This window comes from Colias philodice, chromosome 31, assembly GCF_061535455.1.
Source record: "Colias philodice isolate Cphi_HAF_F1 chromosome 31, ilColPhil1 Martin Lab GWU primary, whole genome shotgun sequence".
NCBI lineage: Eukaryota > Metazoa > Arthropoda > Insecta > Lepidoptera > Pieridae > Colias > Colias philodice.
In genome coordinates, this window is record NC_143116.1 from 4,752,361 (window position 1) to 4,773,221 (window position 20,861).

At 33.1% G+C, this 20,861-nt stretch overlaps 3 protein-coding genes across 5 annotated transcripts in view; 2 read left to right on the forward strand and 1 right to left on the reverse strand.

Moving 5' to 3' along the window:
• Positions 1-20,861, forward strand: part of LOC149475255 (uncharacterized) — a 114,106-nt gene that overhangs the window by 87,508 nt on the left and 5,737 nt on the right. The gene's annotated exons all lie outside the window — the stretch shown is intronic.
• Positions 1-20,861, reverse strand: part of LOC149475263 (uncharacterized) — a 34,928-nt gene that overhangs the window by 3,633 nt on the left and 10,434 nt on the right. The window lies entirely within an intron of this gene.
• LOC149475264 (lysosomal alpha-mannosidase-like) overlaps positions 2,547-20,861 on the forward strand; it is a 35,825-nt gene continuing 17,510 nt past the window's right edge. For all 3 annotated transcript variants that reach the window (XM_089713551.1, XM_089713552.1, XM_089713550.1), the window contains exons 1-5: positions 2,547-2,678; positions 17,263-17,343; positions 17,595-17,697; positions 18,621-18,702; positions 20,586-20,771. In XM_089713551.1, the coding sequence (XP_089569677.1) occupies positions 17,266-17,343; positions 17,595-17,697; positions 18,621-18,702; positions 20,586-20,771 (449 nt within the window). In that variant the 5' untranslated portion in view covers positions 2,547-2,678; positions 17,263-17,265. The remainder of the gene's footprint in view (positions 2,679-17,262; positions 17,344-17,594; positions 17,698-18,620; positions 18,703-20,585; positions 20,772-20,861) is intronic.

The following is a 20,861-nucleotide window of genomic DNA, read 5'->3' on the forward strand; positions in this document are numbered from 1 at the left end:
AGGCCTAACATTAATCCTTTTAAATGTAGGTATGCAATCCCATTCAAAAACTACTTTCTGGCCACAGTGATCCGAAGTCAATGTATTGAGAATATTTTTCTCTAAACAGATGCAGTCACAGTATATATTATCAATACAAGTTGCAGAAGTAGGTGTAATTCGTGTGGGTTCGTTAAAAAGTTTATATAGATTAAATGACTGAAACAAATTAACAATTCGTGTAGCCGTTTGTGTTTGTAAAAGTAAATCAATATTAAAATCACCACATACTATAACTTTTTTTTACTCCTGCTTAGACGCTTTAATATTTCTTCCATGACTGTCTCAAACATATTATAGTCACTGGAAGGGGGTCTATAAACGCAAACAATAATATAACGCTCCAGCTCCACACAGGACAGTTCAATGGTCCGTTCTACAGAAAGACTAACAATGTCAGTTCGTTCTTTACATTTTACACTATCATGTACAAAAATAACAGAACCTCCGTGAATAGCCTGTGTCCTAAAGTATATACTTTTTAATTTGTAATTTTCAATATTTACTAACGACTGACATTGTTTAAGCCAATGTTCTGTTACACAAAATATTTTAATATTGTTATCATTCAGAAACAATTCTATTTCTAACAATTTGCTAGCCAAGCCTTGAATATTTTGATGCACAATGGAAAAAGACTGCTTAGCTGTTGTCTTATAAACTAGTTTAAATCTAGCTTAGGGCTAGATTGTCTGTCTACACTTAATCTAGGTTGATGTATAAAATTACTACTACATAAAATTATAGTAGATTGATGGTCTGATACCGAACACGTACCAGACTGGTTAATATTATATGCTATTAACATAGCAAGTTCACGCTTATATCTATATAGATTGTGAAAACCGTTAGATTATAATCTAATTCTCATTTCGTATTTCATATAAAAGTACTCTTATATTAATTATCTGTAAGAGATCATTTTACAACTTAAAAATTAAAGTAGGGCTAAATTGAATTAAACTAGAACAATAAATGAGGAATAACTAATATATTCAGATAAATTTTAATTCCAAAAATCTACAGGTAACACCATTTTTGCCAATTTTAGTAATAACTTCCAGCTACCAAAGTCAGCTTTACTCGCGTAGTTCCCAAATATATTATGGCTATATCACAGATATAAAACAATTTTGATGTTTGTGGGCCATAATATGCTTATCTGAACTTCATTCAATCTGAATTTCATTCACATTGAAAGAATAACAAACACTTCTATCTCATAGTCTTTACCAGAACACACTTCAAGCTGTGCTTCAAGTATATTTGTTTATTTACTCAGGGCCTTCAAGTAATTACATGCTTATCGAACTTTCATTGTTTGCAATCGCTTTATCAGCTAGAGAGCAAAACTAATAAACCCTGTGTGGTCAAAGGTCTAGCAGATTCCTTATAACCACAGATAAGGTACATTTCTTCGCATTTTTAAAAACGATAAACGTCAGTAAGTGTTGTCTACTTTAGGATTTCTCCCATAACTTTAGCAATTATAAAATTTGACTGTATGTTTCCAATACACACATAATCATTTCTATTTTCTACACTCGCAATACCTCTGGTATTGTGTGTGCAAGTGGGCGACGATGTTTACTTAACCACAGGTGACTCGTCTGCTCGTTTGCCTGCTATTAACAAAAAAAAAATACACAATAAAATAATTTTACATGAGTTGTATATACTGTCAAGGTACATATTTACTTAACTTTATTACACTTTTTATCGGTCTGTCTGTTTTTTAGCAGATAAAAAATCTCACGAAAATTTCATTTACGTTGGTAATATATTTTCATCACGACCACTACGACGTGAGGTCAGAGTAGTGCGTTTTAGGGGAAAGTTTTCAAATAGTTAGCAACACTGAAGTCAGTTGTTGATTAATTTGATTCGTTGGTTCGTTGCTTTTTAGGGTTCCGTAGCCAAAATGGCAAAAACGGAACCCTTATAGTTTCGTCATGTCCGTCTGTCCGTCTGTCCGTCTGTCCGTCTGTCACAGCCGATTTACTCGGAAACTATAAGTACTACAGTGATGAAATTTGATGGGAATATGTGTTGTATGAACCGCTACAAAAATATGACACTAAATAGTAAAAAAAAGAATTGGGGGTGGGGCCCCCCATACATGTAACTGAGGGATGAAATTTTTTTTTTCGATGTACATACCCGTGTGGGGTATCAATGGAAAGGTCTTTTAAAATGATATAAAGTTTTCTAAAAAACATTTTTCTTAAAGTGAACGGTTTTTGAGATATCAGCTCTCAAAGTCGTAAAAAGTATGTCCCCCCCCCTCTATTTTTATAACTACGGGGTATAAAATTCTAAAAAAAATAGAGGTGATGCATGCTAATTAACTCTTTCAACGATTTTTGGTTTGATCAAAGTATCTCTTATAGTTTTTGAGATAGGTTGATTTAACTGTAATTTATTATATTTGCTGCTACGGAACCCTTTGTGCGCGAGCCCGACTCGCACTTGGCCGGTTTTTTCGTTACTATATTACTTGCTCTGTGGTTCGTTGCGATTGACGGGTAAACGACTGACGTATTTATTTTAGTTCATTAAAGTTGGTTGTGTGATATGAACGTTGGTTTTGTTGTTTGTTATTTTAATTTCGCGAATTACCAATGCAATAAAAAATAGTGGTAAGTTTTATTTATTATATCCAAGCTGTACATCCATTGTTTCAATAATGTTTTATGTTGAAGGCATTCTACCCACGACAATTATCTAATAAATGAAAAGAAGTTTATTATTGATTTATTTCTTCTGATTTATAGGTCATAATTTAACAAGTTTATAACTTAGTAACATATGTATGGTTTAAGTGTGAATTTATTAAGTAATATAATTCATTTATTTATTTGCTGCCGCTCACTTAAGAGAAAAGTTGAATTTTAAATAATTATGGTACTTATAGAAAAAACCATCATATTATACGTAATTATTATTAAAAGGTATTTTGGAGTACATATTACCTATGTAGTGAATTTATGAAATAGAATTAACGATTAAATTATTAATTCACAACGTTCGTTAATGTCGTTAATTTAAATTTTTAAATGTAGGTAGATAGGTACAGGACAGGGTACTGTGTTCTTTAGGGTATTCTTACAAGGACGTCCGTATGGATTTTTTAAATAATCGGTATTAAATCAAGTTTTATTTTATTTCTTTTTATGTGTCGGAAATATCAAATTTAATTACGTAGGTAGTTACTTAGGTAGATTAGTTTTAGACTCATGAGAAAACTCATGAAAATCGAGAAATAATTGATTTGCTTTATTTTCTATTTTTTTTTCAGATATGAATGTGTATTTGAATTAATAAGTAGTTGATCACTCAGCTCTCATCTCTGCCATTGTTTCAAGATAAAAACTTTAAAATCTTAATCTTAATATCTTAATACTATTATAAAGGCGAAAGTTTGTAAGGATGTATGGATGTATGGATGTATGGATGTTTGTTACTCTTTCACGTTAAAACTACTGAACCGATTACAATGAAATTTAGCACACATATAGAGGGTAACTTGGATTTACACATAGGATAGGTTTTATCCCGGAAATCCCACGGGAACGGGAACTATGCGGGTTTTCCTTTGAAAACGCGGGCGAAGCCGCGGGCGGAAATCTACTTAGTAATTAATACATAATTATAGCTTATCAACGTCAAGGAAATGAGGAATACTTTGCAGTTTAAGTAGATTTTGAGATGAAAATATATTATCGAATTTCTCACAATTCTTTCTTGGCCTTTGTTTAGTTGGTGGATTATCAAGGCATTTATGAATCGAATGTTTTGAGATCGTGCCCGGGTTGCTGAAGGACATGTTTTACTCCAGCGTGTTCCATTTCGAGATACATAAATGTCATCACGTGTATTGTTTTGGACAAGTTCAGAAAGAGGCGTGTCATCTTCAGATGATGATGCATGATTTTCACTTACAGCTTCCTGCATCTGATTCCTATCTTCCTGTTCCATTGGTTGTACATATACTTCCCCATCGTCCGAGTCACTTTGGATCACTTCCTCGTCCTCTAATTCTTCGTTCAGCCATCACGCGCGCCTCCAATACGGGGTCCATTTTTTCGCTAAAGCAAAGAAATATTAATTATTAAATACATCATTATACACGAAATAGTAATGCAACTGTACATAGTTAAATTTTAAAATTTAAGTCATTCAATGTCCATTGATAATAATTTAAAAAATCCAAAAAAGAAAGTTTTACTTACCTTCAGTTTTATTACACCAATACTCGCATGTACTACTATAGTAGAAGCCGAACTTTGACACGTCATAACAGGAACATGCGCTTACGTTGCAAATATGCACCATACTAATCCGTTTGGCAATTTTGTCGACTTAGCTTATCTGGGAGCTGGGGGGGTTAGGTGTAAGAATGAATGATTGGCGATAAAATATGCGGGTTTTCCTTTGAAAACGCGGGCGAAGCCGCGGGCGGAAATCTACTTAGTAATTAATACATAATTATAGCCTATCAACGTCAAGGAAATGAGGAATACTTTGCAGTTTAAGTAGATTTTGAGATGAAAATATATTATCGAATTTCTTCCATTGTTTTTCTCGGATTAAAGTATAGGCTCCTATAGAAATCAATTTTATAATCAATCAGTTTTTGAAGTAGTAGGCATATTTTATGACCAAAACAATAATTGATGTTAAATTCCAAGCCTTTATTTAATTATATGACTGAAATTTCAATCCTTTTAAAACGTATTCGTCATATATCGTACTTGCTTTCCGCCCGCGGCTTCGCCCGCGTTTTCAAAGAAAAACCCGTTCCCGTAGGATTTCCGGGATAAAACCTATCCTATGTCCTTTCTCGGGTATCAAAATATCTCTATACCAAATTACATGCAAATTGGTTCAGTAGTTTAGGCGTGATTGAGTAACAGACAGACAGACAGAGTTACTTTCGCATTTATAATATTAGTATGGATTATGGACATTTAGCTTTCCGCCCGCGGCGTCCCCCGCTTTGTCTAACAACAAATAATATACAAATACCTTTAAATTACTGAAAAAACGGCTCTTAGAAGTAAAACATCCGTTAGCAATAAGTTCTAGGTTAAAGACCTATTTAAAAGTACTAAGAAGTACTAGGAATGAACACAAAAACCAGACCCGTTCTCTATAGCCGACATCCCGATGTGTGTCCTGTTCCTAACCTAGGTTAAAACTTAAAAGATATTAGACGGACGTTTACTGTGCATCATCACTACATAGTATAAAATAAAGTCGCTTTCTCTGTCCCTATGTCCCTATGTATGCTTAAATCTATACTTACATTATAAAGCTGAAGAGTTTGTTTGTTTGTTTGAACGCGCTAATCTCGGGAACTACTGGTCCGATTTGAAAAATTCTTTCGGTGTTAGATAGCCCATTTATCGAGGAAGGTTATAGGCTATATATCATCACGCTACGACCAACAGGAGTGGAGCCACGGGGGTGAAACCGCGTGGAGCAGCTAGTCTTTAATACTACGCAACGGATTTTGATGCGGTTTTTTTTTAATAGAACGAGTGATTCAAGAGGAAGGTTTTAGTTTTAGTTCTAGTATATAATTTATTAGGTTTTAGAAAAGCGGGCGAAGCCGCGGGCGGTAAGGTGATTGCAACGATCTGTTCCCAGCCAATATCCCTCTAGATGGCGCTGAATTCTACATTTCTAGTTTATTTGAGTTTTTGCGTAATTGGAATAGTCATCAAACCTAGGAATAGTCATGGCGGTTACTGAATATTATATTTTATTGAAATATGTTATATCATTGCCTTAAAATCCACCCAATTCGGTAAAATTATGCGTTTTAACATCTGTCATTGCATACAGGGTCGTTTACACACACAGACGTATACAAAAATGATAAAGATTTAACTCTAGATGGCGTGAATGTAAAGCGCGTCACACACGGTGAAGATACTACCTATAATATTTTATCTAATCTAGTAATATTTTATATTACAGTATCTTAAGGTATCCGGTATCAGCGTTCTGACCATCATTTTTCTTTTTTCGCTGTAGAACCGCCATCCTGTTACAAATGACCCACAAAGGAGAATGACCACGGGTGGTATCGGTAAAATTTTAGTTGTGCCACGTATTCGTTATATTGTTAATTCCTATTTGTATTTATAATGATCATATGTATCAATATTAAGTCTTAATTAAACCGGATAAATTGAAATAATAGTAAAAGTAAAAGTTTTTCTTTTGAAACATGTATGAACTTTCGCATTAGTAGGAAGTAGGATTGTTATAAAAATAAAAGTTATATTTGTTGGCGTAAACTATTTTATTGTAATTTTGGGAAATAAATAATGTCAAAATTGATTACCTACAATAAAACGCAGTTTTATTTTATTACCTACATTACACTATTGTTTTTTTTTTATCAAAACATGTATTTGAAGTAGCAAATATGATATTATGCTGATCCAAGCATTTTCACTCAAAACTAATATCACTAATGATTTGTAAAAGTAAATTATTTCAAAATACATTTCATAACCAACAAGTAAGAATAATTATTCATACAACAACAAATCAAAAACACTATTTACTATGGAAAAAAAACCAGGAAGGTGAAAAACATATTTACGATTTCGATGCACTCGACTTTTAGTAAAATAATAGGTAAAAATATTATTATGGTTTTGATCACAGACATATCTGTGGTTTTGATTTTAGCTACTAGTATCAGAAAGCTGCGTGTTTTTGTACGTCGGGGTCCCACAACTGTGGAGGAAGGAAGGTAGAATACCTCCATCGAATAAGTGAAGTTTCTCGACATACTCGATTTGCCGGCCGGCCTCAATGAAGATTGTCCGAAAGTTGTATATGTGCTCTGTAATGAAAAAATTTCGCTAGCGCGATTCAGAGTGAGGTGTCGTACAATATACCTAATGAAGTTTTTCATCTTTTTATTTTACTGCAAATACAAAATAAAAATTAAACAATGGTAATGTAAATTCTAAACAAACTACTACCAAAATACAATTAGAACAAAAATCATTTGACTTGTTTATTTCACCCAGAGGCCAGAGGCGGCTCGTGACAAAATTGTATAGGTGTTCACTTGAAATAAAACAACGAAAATACAATAGCGTTCGGGATGATTTATTACAAAAAAATGAGCACCACATTTTATAAATGTCTATAACACTAAAAATTACAAAGTACAGGCTATTTCAAAACGAATTCAATGACTAGGTATCAATAATTAGTAAATCACCGAATTTGCATTCGCGAGCGTAGGTATCCATAGTGTTTGTCACTGACGGTCACTGACCTCTATAACTTATAGTTATAGAGGTCAGTGGTGTTTGTTGTGTAAACATGTATGTATTTGAGTAGTTAGTAGCATATTATATTCTGAATTTCTGATCCATGCCTATTCACTCAAAACTAATAACACTAATGATTTGTAACAGTAAATTATTTCAATAGGTAGGTATTTGAACATTTCCCAACAAGACGTAAGAATAATTATTCGTAGGTATACAAGATACAATAACAAATCTAATACACTATTTATTATTTTATTATTTACTAGCGGTCCGCCCCGGCTTCGCCCGTGGTACATGTTTACGTTTTCTCTCCATAAGAAGTAATAGCTAGAGAGCTAGCGCAAAGCTACCTGTATGTATTTGACCAGACCTGGATTTTTGTGTGTTGATTCCCCTATACCTACTATACATGAGATGAGGAGTCACTAAGCCCAGAGTGGTGGACGGGGCGCGCGCTTAGGTAAGACAGGTGGAAATTTTTGGCGAACTTTGAAACCATTTGACCACGTCTGCCATTTTGATATTTGAAAATAGATTATTATTACTATCGGAAAATAACAATGGCAGACCATTATCACGCGGATAACATTCTGGCAGACACTTATGAAAGTGCTGAAAAAAATACAATTTTGAAAGTATTTGACCAGATCTGCCATTCATATATTTTATTTATTAGGGTCTTAAAAACTTATTTTCGAAACGGCAGACATTTTCATTGCGTACAGACTTCAGCAGACAACAAAACTTTACAGACTTCAGCAGTCAACAAGACTTAGCTTCTACATGGTCAGATGTATATATGTATTACGTTCCCTGACCTTACATCAATGATTTACTTTATTAATGTTTTTATGGTCATTTACATTTAATTTTGAAAACTATGGAATAAAATTTATAAATTTGATGATACAAAACTAAATATACATTTGTAAAGAATCTCAAATATAAAGTTGTGTTGCAAATAACAAATCATCATTTAAATATTTAGTTTATTTCTTTATTTAAGAAACAATTAACAATTACAAAACAACATAAAAAAACACGCATGCATTTATTGAAATGTTCATTCATCATCACTATCGTATGGCGTTGTGTGACTCGTCTTCATAATCCATTGAATCGGATTCTGTAAAAGTAAAACGTAAATTATATAATAAAAGAAATGAGTCATTATAAACTTACCTAGTAAGGCAATGCCTTTGATGTCGCACGATGCCGCCGCGCCGCCAGTGTAGGTACTTCTGCTGCTACATGAAAATATGCTAGGGTTGCAACAAATGGGAAATAAAACAATTGTGATTATTACTATTATGATGTAATCATTTATTCATATTATGTACATTCAAAACAATTGCTATTATTAAATCTGATGTAATTATTTTTTCATAAATATATAATTATTATTAATTACATAATATATTGCACTGTGAAATATTTACGTATCACTTTATTTTTGATGTTCTTAATTGTCTTTTATAAAATTTAAGTGACGCATTCGCATTGGGATCAACAATCCGATAAGAAAAGAATGGAGACAACATATACATAGCTTTGATTTCAATTCTACAGATACAAAATATACAATCTATCTAAAATGATACAACGGATGTTTCCTGCGTTTTCTCGTCAAAATACCGAAACAACGTAATGAAGAATGTTACTAGGTATGCCAAATCCCTTGAAATTGTGTCTCAGTAAAGCCTGTATGTATACAAATACACTAGTTTTTGTCGTAGTCAAAAATACCAAGTAGTTTTGATTTTATACGCATTCAAAGTTTCGAAAAATATCGAGTCCCGCTAATAGTCACGTGACCGCTTGTGACGTCACGTCACAACGCACCGCGCGGCCGCGTCCCCGCGCGGTGTGTATAAAGCAAAATTACCAATCTTCTATTGGATGATACGTGTAATATTCAAGACCAAATCTAAAAAATAAAATATATATCAAACTAGATGATATGTTCAACGATTCTGTTTAATCAAAAACATAAAATATTAAAATTTACTCGATAAAAAAAAATCACCAAGTTAGCTCTAATTTTCACACTTTTACGTTTTCTACTTGACATGGTAATACCTACTTATTATGATTTTTTTTTCATAAACAATTATATTAAAACATTTGCAAGATATTTGTCAGAGCATTTTGTGTAATTACTTTTATTTTTGGTTTTATCTGCGATAATAGTAAGTAATATAGGTATATAAATATATATACCCTGTTTTTGTTTAATTCTTCCCCCGACCAACTTATATTTTAGTATAGTTCTCCATATCATTCTCAACTTAAAACAAGAAAAAATCTTACTAGCCATCTATCTATACTTAGCCCATACGAGCAGAGCAGAAGCACAGTCTAGTATACAAGTAAATAAAAACAAAACAATATATACAAGTAAATATAAACTGTATATTAAAACTTGTATAGAAAACAAAGGATAACGCAAAACAGCTGCAATGTTCTCAAAATATTATAATATGTATGTAGCTTACGTCCTTTGCTACTATAAAAAACAACTTATCCGGCGAATTGGTAGTTGTATTTTTACATTTAGGAACAACACATGATTTTCTGGTATTTGGATTGGACATTTTTAAAAGTATTTAATTATAATTTCGACGGCACGGGCGCGCGATCGCTAGCGGACTGAGTGAGCCAGATTGAGCGTGTTGTAGTGTGACGTCACACCATCACCGGGCGTTTACAACTTCTTTTACTTCTAAATCGGAAACTAATTGACGTATCGAAGTAATTTTTTCACTAGTATTATTTATTTTTGACAGAGAATATGGAGTGCTAATAATCAAAATTAGTGAACATTCTCCATTATTGTATAGTAGTTGGGCGTGAAAGTAAAAAAACAAATGAAAAGTGTTTTCCATATGATTATTTATTAAATTTACGCGATTAAGAATAATTTCAACGATACAATTTAGTAACCGAGAATTCAGAGGATTAAAGAAAATACCTGCCTGATCATTTTATCAAACTCTAAAAGAATTATGGTTATTTCGCATCACTCGGTTTATTAGTTTGGTAATAATTATTAAAGGTAGTTACAACCCTAGCCATTGAGTCGAACGGTAGGCAACACAATATCGACTTTGTGCGGGTACATATGGTACATTTCTTCTTGCTGTGAAGCGTAATTATTATTATTAAGATTTTTTAGGCTATTTTGAATCAGCTGTTCTAATTTAATTCTAGAAATTTATTAAAACGTGATTTTTTTAAAAGTATATTATGAGTTTATAAATACCTCAACCAATAGTTATTGTGTCCTATCCTCATTTCTTTATATCTTGGTAGTTAACTAAAGTGTTAAATTTACATAACCTCAACAACAACATTTACACTGCCACTGCACTAAAACTAAACTAACTAGCTCTCTAGCTATAAGAACCATCCTCGTACTTCAAGGGATATAATAAAAAAAGAATTATCGAAATCGGTTCAGCCGTTCTCGAGTTATGCGCTTACCAACACATTTTGCGATTCATTTTTATATATAAGACTAGCGGTCCGCCCCGGCTTCGCCCGTGGTACATGTTTACGTTTTCTCTACATAAGAACCATCCTCGTACTTCAAGGAATATAATAAAAAAAGAATTATCGAAATCGGTTCAGCCGTTCTCGAGTTATGCGCTTACCAACACATTTTGCGATTCATTTATATATATATACTAGCGGTCCGCCCCGGCTTCGCCCGTGGTACATAATATTTACGTTTTCTCTACATAAAAACCATCCTCGTACTTCAAGGAATATAATAAAAAAAGAATGATCGAAATCGGTTCAGCCGTTCTCGAGTTATGCGCTTACCAACACATTTTGCGATTCATTTTTATATATAAGATAAGATTATGTGAAAATAACCAGGAAGGTGAAAAACATATTTACGAAAACATAGTAACATAATATGGCTGTCGCTACAATAATTATATTTCAATTTTATCTTTTTATACCTAGTAGAACTGGCCGACGAATAAAAAAAATCGTATTAGAATAAATACAATAAATTACGGAACAAAAAAAGGATTGTAACTGAATTAGGTATGTTTGTTTCTGGGCGCACCGTTTTCGACGACGCGACGCGCGACGTAAGCGTATAGGTATAGGTACCTACTTTGCTAAAACAAACTAATAAAATTGTGTGTCTGTCTGAAAATTCGGAAAAGCATATTTTGCAAGTTTGTAATTACTTTGATAGTTTACCGATTTATAATAATTGTAATTGTAATTGTATAATATATAATTTGCAATGTGGTGAAATTTCATAAAAATCACGGGCCAATTTTTTGTTTTGAATCCCACCGAAAATATAATTGCGTTATTAGAATAATTAATTACTATATAGGTATACGATCCCACGATCAATTATTACAATATAGTCTCAAATGCATACTAGAGAAATATTGCAATTTGATTCAATTAAAATGCATAGCATACAAAAATAAATTCACAACACAAGAAATTCCGCGCGCAAATCATAGCGCGTGTCAATGAAATCAAGAATGTTTTATATCAAGCCGACGCGGACGACGACGCGACGCCGAACAAAAGTACCTACGACGGACGACCACGCTTCGAGTTGCCAAACAACATGAGTAATAAATTGTTTACAAAAAAAACAAGTTTTCCATTTTTCTGTATGAGTAGACAGAACTTCAAAACGCCACCTGCTACGGTTTATATTATGAACGATTGTTATAAAAATAAAAGTTATATTTGTTGGTGTAAACTATTTTATTGATCAATAATTTTGGAATTTAAAATTGTCAACATTGATTACAATAAAACGCAGTTTTATTTTATTACACTATTGTTTTTTTTATCAAAACATGTATTTGAAGTACCATATAATATTATGCTGATCCAAGCATTTTCACTCAAAACTTATATCACTAATGATTTGTAAAAGTAAATTATTTCAATATACATTTCATAACCAACATGTAAGAATAATTATTATTATTCCTACCTACAACAACAAACCTAAAACACTATTTACTATGGGAAAATAACCAGGAAGGTGAAAAACATATTATTATTTACGATTTCGACGCACTCGACTTTTAGTAAAATATAGTAGGGAAACATAATATTATGGTTTTGATTTTTGCTACTAGTATAAGAAAACTGCGTGTTCAAACTACTTGTTTGTCTGTCTGAAAATTCGGAAGTACTTTGGTAGTTTACCGATTTATAATAATATTGTATATATCGTTGTTTAAAAAATATTCAAACACAATAAAATATGATATATGTACTGATTTATCACTGGTTTCAGTGATGAACTGATGAGTCAATTATAGCCACTATACTTTCGTCATACGTGTGTATGATTGATGTGATTTGCAACGTGGTGATATTTCAGAAAAATCACGGGTCAAATTGTCCCACCGAAAATATAACTGCGTTATAAGAATAACTATACCTACGATAAATTATACATAATACAATATAGTCTCAAATGCATACTAGTGAAATATTTTATTTGAATCAATAAAATAAAAAAATAAATAAAAAATAATAATAATACAAAAATAAATTCACAACACAAGAAAATCCGCGCGCAAATCATAGCGCGTGACAATGAAATCAAGAACTTTCGAGCCGACCGCGACGCGGACGACGAAGGAGCCTAAAGGCCCTTCCAGACTCACGCCGAGAACACCCGAGAACACCCGAGAAGCGTGAATGTGAACAGTTTCTCGCCTTCTCGTTCTCGTTCTCGCCTGTTCTCCGTTCGTTGTCGGTTTTTTTGCCCGCTTCAAAGGGTTTCTCGGGCGTGAACCGAGAACAGTACTACATTCTCGTTTTGTCTCAGTTGTATCCAAGGCGCCGTCAGAGAGTGACGTACACGTATTGTTAATTTTGTCTTTAAATATCTTACGCGTCAACCATGTGGACCAACGAATTATCCTTATCTATAATATATAATTATCCTAATCCTTTTTTTTGTTTTATTTTTGGCTAAAACATAATGAAAGTATGCAATGGCACATAAAGTCAATCCTGCTGCCGTCTCCGTAGCGTCGTCCATATCGGTTGGGAGCGAGATGACTAATGAGAACATTTGAGAATGTGAATACTTTCTTGTTCTCGGCGAAAAGTCTTGGCGAGACTTCTCGCCGAGACTTCTCGCGTGAGTCTGGAGGTGCTATAACAAAAGTACCTACAATCATAGGCGGCTCGTGACAAAATTGTATGGCCGTGTTCACTTGAAATAAAACAACGAAAATAGGTACCTACAATAGCGTTAGCAGTACAAAAAAAATGAGCACCACATTATAAATGTCTATTTATACACTAAAAATTATAGAGTATTTCAAAACGAATTCAATTATTATTTAGCAATAATTAGAAAATCCCCGAATTTGCATTCGTGATCGTATTCATAGTGTTTGTCTACACTAATATTATAAAGAGGAAAACTTTGTTTGTTTGTTTGATTGTAATGAATAGGCTCATAAACTACTGGACATTTTACCAATGTTTGCAAGTTTGTGATTACTTTGATAGTTTACCGATTTATAATAATTGTATACTTATATCATTGTTTAAAAATATTCAAACACAATATGATATAGGTACTGATTTATCACTGGTTTCAGTGATGAACTGATGAGTCAATGTTAGCCACAATACTAATCACTTTCGTCATACATGTGTATGAACTATGATTGATGTGATTTGCAATGTGGTGAAATTTCATAAAAATCACGGGCCAATTTTTTGTTTTGAATCCCACCGAAAATACATATATTACTAATTGCGTTATTAGAATAATTAATTACTATACCCACGATCAATTATTACAATTTACAATATAGTCTCAAATGCATACTAGAGAAACATTGCAATTTGAATCAATTAAAATGCATAGCATACAAAAATAAATTCACAACACAAGAAATTCCGCGCGCAAATCATAGCGCGTGTCAATGAAATCAAGAATGTAATTTTATATCAAGCCGACGAGCGACGACGCCGAACTAAAGTACCTACAGTACCATTTACCTTCAGTGTACAATACAGTTTACAGACCTACGACGGACGAACAATAATGAGTAATAAATAAAAAAAAACATAGTTTCTAAGGTCATTAGTTTTATTTTATTTTATTGTTATTTTCTTTGAACGATTGGAAATGAAATTACTCAATTTTTACACAGAACTTTGATTTATTAGAATTATGCTCATTATGCATAAGATAACGAACGCGAATGCACGACATCTAGCGCGTCAATGTCTAAACATCGCCTTTCGTTTAGACATTGACGCGCTAGATCTGTAATAAGTATATAGTCTATGCGCTAGATGTCGTGCTTTATGTCGTGTTTCGCTTGGCAAAAGTCACGCACACTACTGTAGAAGTGTCAAATTTTTCCGGTATTTTACTGTTGTTTTTCTAAGTAAATATTGTAAATTATTGATTAAAAAGGTCGAACGCGCACACATTTCATTATAGAGAAGTGATAAAATGATTAGTTTTAAAGAAATAGTGTCTGTGTTAAGTGTTTAGAGGTAATCAAAAATGTATGGAGGGACGGTCGGAACATCAACCGTAAGCTACGAATGCTCATTCTAACCCCACTAAGTTAAATTATTTTAGTGTAAACAGGCGTAGAGCATTCTTTCGTTGTTCTTAGTGCGGTCCAAAATATTGTATGCAATGTTCTAATACTGAACAACACTGAATACGAGTTTTCGTTTACTAAAATATCACGAAGAATGCTCTTGCTCTAGCTCCTCTATGTTCGTTTGGTCTAAAATCTAAATGCACCTTTAGTGAATAAATCTACACTTTCTATACTTACATTATAAAGCTGAAGAGTTTGTTTGTTTGTTTGAAAGCGCTAATCTCAGGGACTATTGGTCCGATTTGAAAAATTCTTTCGGTGTTAGATAGCCCATTTATCGAGGAAAGCTTTAGGCTATATATTATCATCACGCTAAGACCAAAAGGAGTGGAGCACTGCGGGTATAACCGCAGGGCACAGCTAGTATGTATTAAATAGATACTTTTTTGTTTTATAATATGTGGTAAATGCCTGATGCGGATTGCGTTTTCGTTTTGGTTCAGTAGACATTTTTTTAAACGCATTCAGTAGTAAATTACAATTCGATTCAGCATTATTATTACGCTTTTATTAGCTAACTAGCTTTCCACCCGCAGCTTCACCCGCACAGTCAAAGAAAAACCCGCATAGTTCCCGTTCCCGTGGGATTTCCGGGATAAAACCTATCCTATTTCCCGGGATAAAAAGTAGCCTATGTCCTTTCTCGGATATCAAAATATCTCTATACCAAATATCATGCAAATTGGTTCAGTATTTAAGGCGTGATTGAGTAACAGACAGACAGACAGAGTTACTTTCGCATTTATAATATTAGTATGGATAGCTTAGCCTGTAGGCTGTATGTGTGTATGTAACCGATTTAGATATTTTGATTTTGACCTTTAAACGGACAGATTTAATTCAAACGTTGTATATTTAGCAAGGATCGACGACACAACAATCGGTTACATATACAAACATACGATGCATACAGCCTAAAGGTGAAGATAATAAAAGCGTGTTAAAAATAATATGTATGTAGTTTAAAAAAACTAAAAAACACGCTTTTCATAGAAAACCGAACTAAAAAATAGAAAATTTTATCAAATTATTGTATTGTCATCGGCATAGAAATCTAAATAACAAGACACTAGAAGTCGTAAGCGTGCGTGACCTTGTCGCCACTCAGGTGATTTGCACAACACCAGTGCATTCGTCACTGTTCAGTTGCTCTGGAGACGTATGAGTGTATACATGGTGTGTTTCAGCAATTCCCATTGCGGAAATTCTTCCACAAGTTGTAATTATACTTATAAAGGAATAATATTTCATCGGAAAATATTTTTTTATAGAAATTATGCCGTTTTTCCTTAAAATTATAGAATATTTACAAGTATTACGAGCGTCACCATAGTAATCGAAATAACAATGAATGACACAGTCGACCATTCTTATTATCACGTTTGTTCGTATTGGAGCAAAAAGTCTCATATACTTAGGGATGTTATTCTAAAATAAACCGTAAATTCGTGCGTTAGGATACATATTCAAAAGCTTAATTTAATAGATAAGTTAGTTTTCACTAAAATCAAGCTGTCCAATAAAAGGCATAGTTTACTTGTGTGTACTGTTTAGCTTTCGGTTTGAATGTGTTGATTTTGGCGACAGCGGTTTTCATACGAATTATGACATTTTAGCACTTCTATGTGTCTTGTTATTTAGATTTCTATGGTCATCGGTCCTCAATAAATCTACAAAGTTTGAACGAAATCTGGTCGTTTAAAGTGGGTCAAAATCGCGCCCAAAGAAGTCGGTTACAAACATACAAACATACAGGTGAAGCTAATATACCTAAAGCGTGTAATATCTTTCCGCTACGAAACCAGTTTAAATTGTAAACAAACACGTTTTAATTTGTTATTTAAACAAATTATGGTTATATGTTAAACATGTTTTGTTTCTATGCGATAAGAAACGATAGTAATAAGTTAATTAATTCACAATAATATCACAATATTGTGGAGAGGAAATATTTTGTTTGTAAATTTATCTATAGGTACATATATGTTTATACTAATAAGTTTGTTTGTTTGAACGCACTAATCTAAAAGTTCCCGCTTTAGCGATATAAAAAAAACATATTGTGTGCCGAGCACACGAGTCAGAAGTCAAACTTCTTTCGCAAGATTCAAAGACTGGTTGGTGTGTTTGTCGACGTTTTTGGTATCTTTGATTCTTGCGAAAGAAGTTTCACTTCTGAAACGAGTGCTCGGCACACACGTTCTTTTCAGTAGGTACTTATATTTGTTTTGTGGTTTAGATTATTGACTATTGTTCTATTGTTTTAGAATATGCTAACATTATTGTTACTCGGAGTAGCAGTGGTGTCTGCAGGGCCGGTTAAAGATGAAGGGAAGTGTGGTTATGAGGTTAGTATTGTTTATTTTGTAAGTGTGTGTGAATGATCTAACAAACGCCTAGACCGAGTTTGATGATATTTTTATTCTTTTTGTATGTCAGTAAAACTCGTTTATTTCGATATAGCAGATTCCAAGGTTTTTTTAGCATTAAATAGACTTAAAATTAAATTTATTTATTAATTAATTTGACTTTCTTTCGAATGTTATTGTTTATTCAAATTCAAATTCCACTTGTGTCATTGTAACCTATTTTATTTCAGAGTTGCATCAAATACGATCCATCTGTTTTGAACGTGCACATAGTGCCGCACACGCACGACGATGTCGGCTGGCTGAAAACAGTTGACCAATATTATTATGGAAGTGAGTATTACCATTTTTAATTAAAATAGTTAAAAACTTAAAAAAGCACATATAAATGCATATAAATGAAAATAATTTGATGTCTATTTTTGCCACTTTACTAATACCAAATACATAATATTAAAAAATAGTTTCCAGCTACAAATCGGTGACAACTGCATTCAAAATCATACATTTTTTTGTGTGTACGAATCGCATGAACAAACAGACGTCTCTATCGTTCTAATAAAATATAATGTCCCTTACTCAAATATGATTTAATCCATACTAATACATATTATAAATGCGAAAGTAACTCTGTCTGTCTGTCTGTTACTCAATCAAGCCTAAACTACTGAACCAATTTGCATGAAATTTGGTATTGAGATATTTTGATACCCGAGAAAGGACATAGGCTACCTTTTATTGCGAAATATTATGTACCACTCGCGTACCTCTAGTTGTAAATAAAATGGCGTGAATTTTGTTTTTCAATATGTATAGCTATAATGTAACTAGGTATGTACATGAACCTTCATCACTACATAGTATAAAACAAAGTCGCTTTTTCTGTCTGCTTAAAACTACGCAACGGATTTTGATGCGGTTTTTTTGTAATAGATAGTTATTCAAGAGGAAGGTTTTAGTATATATAATTTATTAGGTTTTAGACAAAGCGGGCGAAGCCGCGGGCGGAAAGCTAGTTTTCTTATAAAAAAAATGTGTGCGTGTACTAGTGTACACACGTAAGAAGTGAAACTTCTTTATGACCTTATTTTTCAAAAAATAATTTACTTTAATATATGCAACTTTACAGAAATACGTCAATCACGCGTGTAAGGGATAAAAACAAGATGGCGCGTAACGAAAAAATGTTACACTAAATTTTTTTCCAATCCCGATAAAGAAGTTTCACTTCAAAAATATTTCTTTTTATGTTTTAGGTCGGAATTACATACAGAAAGCAGGAGTGCAGTATATTTTGGATTCAGTCATAAAAGAGCTATGGCAAGATCCGAAAAGACGGTAAGGAGACATTATTAAAAAAAAGACGGGTTGCACTGGGGGAGTGCCGGCAGAAGTGAAAACTTGATTATTAACGTTGCGCATGTTTGATATTTTGGAATGGTATCCGTCTTACGCTTTTTCGATCAGGTCACGTGTCCTGACGCGAGTTTAAGATTTTATACCCATTACAGAAAAAGTGCTCAACGCCGCTAAAGAAGTTTTCACTTCAAAAAAAACTTTTGACGATGTATAATTTGGCGCCAAAAAATCAGCAATCGAATGAAAGAATAAGAATAATTATTATAAAAATATTATTTTTTTAATTTAGAAGTCATTACGGTGGAACTTTTTTAAATTTTGCATATTCACAGCTAAAAAAAATAAATTTTACGCTATGATGTCACAGTAAGTTGTCTACTTACAATTATTTAAGTCAACTTATTATTTACTTCTTATCACGCGTTGCTGTAAGTGGAAGTACATTACAAAGCTTGTTTAATAATAATATGATTATGAAGTTAAAAATAAACACAGTGAAGTTACTTGTGGTCAATGACATTATCATTTGTTGTTGTTATGAATTGAGCCGACTAATAATACTCCCGATGTAAAAAGAACTGCTTATTTTATTAAACGTTTTTTTTTTATATTCAACTAGCGGTCCGCCCCGGCTACGCCCGTGGTACATATTTATGTTTTCTCTACATAAGAACCATCCTTGTAGTTACCTATTTCAAGGAATATAATAAAAAAAAATTATCGAAATCGGTCCACCCGTTCACGCGTGATGCCGTGACCAAGGAAAACGTGTTTCATTTATATATATATATATATATATATATATATATATATATATATATATATATATATATATATATATATATATATATATATATATATATATATATAGATTTTATATGTATGTTACACTAGCTGCTCCGCGCGGTTTCAGCTGCATTGCTCCGCTCCTGTTGGTCGTAGCATGATGATACATACCCTATAGCCTTCCTCGATAAATGAGCTTTCTAACACCGAAAGAATTTTTCAAATCGGACCACGTTCAAACGAACCAACAAACAAACTCTTCAGCTTTATAATATTACTCAAACTCAAACTCAAACTCAAACTCATATTAGTATAGATAGTATAGATGTATTCAGGTATAAACAGGTAGCATTTTGCACTGGTGCAAAAAGCTTCTATATACGCTAAACTGCATTTTTCTTTACGTGTTGCCCACAAAAGCAAAAAAGTCTTTATTCCAACTTTTTTTTAAGCTTTTGAATGGTTGTCCACCTCGCTCACTCATACCTTTTTAGCATCACCATTATAACATTTATTCCACCAGCACAGAAAAAAAACAATATCAAAATGCACTTAAAGGCTATTAAAATAACAAGCATAAAAATTAAAACTAAGCATATAATATGCATATATAAGCACTGTCATTTTTCCATAGTGTAATTAATACTGCTTTATGCTTTTTAGGCTTTCACGGCTCATAAGCTCCTTTTCACTACCGAAAAGCCTTTTTTTACATTTCTCAGTTACTTACGTTACGAATTTCCAACCACCTCGCTCACTCATACCTATTTAAGTAAATAAATATTTCGGGACAATTTTCACACACGACGCGATCTGATCCCATACTAAGCTTTTCGCTTGTGTTATGGAAACCAGACGGCTGATAAACATACATATATAATTTTAAATAAATACTTATATAGATAATTAACACCCAGACACAGAGCAAACATCTATGTTCACCACACAAATATTTGCCCCGGGTGGGAATCGAACCCACGACCTCTGGCTTGGAAGGCAGGGCCTCTACCAACCAAGCCAACTGGTCAGTCAAAAGTATTAAGTAATTAGCATCACCATAAAACACCTTGTTTCAGTTTTATATACGTAGAAACAGCGTTCTTCTGGAAATGGTGGACGCATCAGAACGATGACGTCAGACACAAAGTGCACACTCTAGTGCGTGGGGGGAGGTTACAGTTTGTGGGGGGAGCGTGGACTATGAACGATGAAGCCGCTTCGCACTATCAGAGTACTATAGATCAGTTTACTTGGGGTTTGAGGTGAGTTCTTTTGCTATTAACGTATCACTATTTAAAATTATGATTTTAAAAGAGCAACTATGGTGTTTCTTACCGGTTCTTCTCCATGCT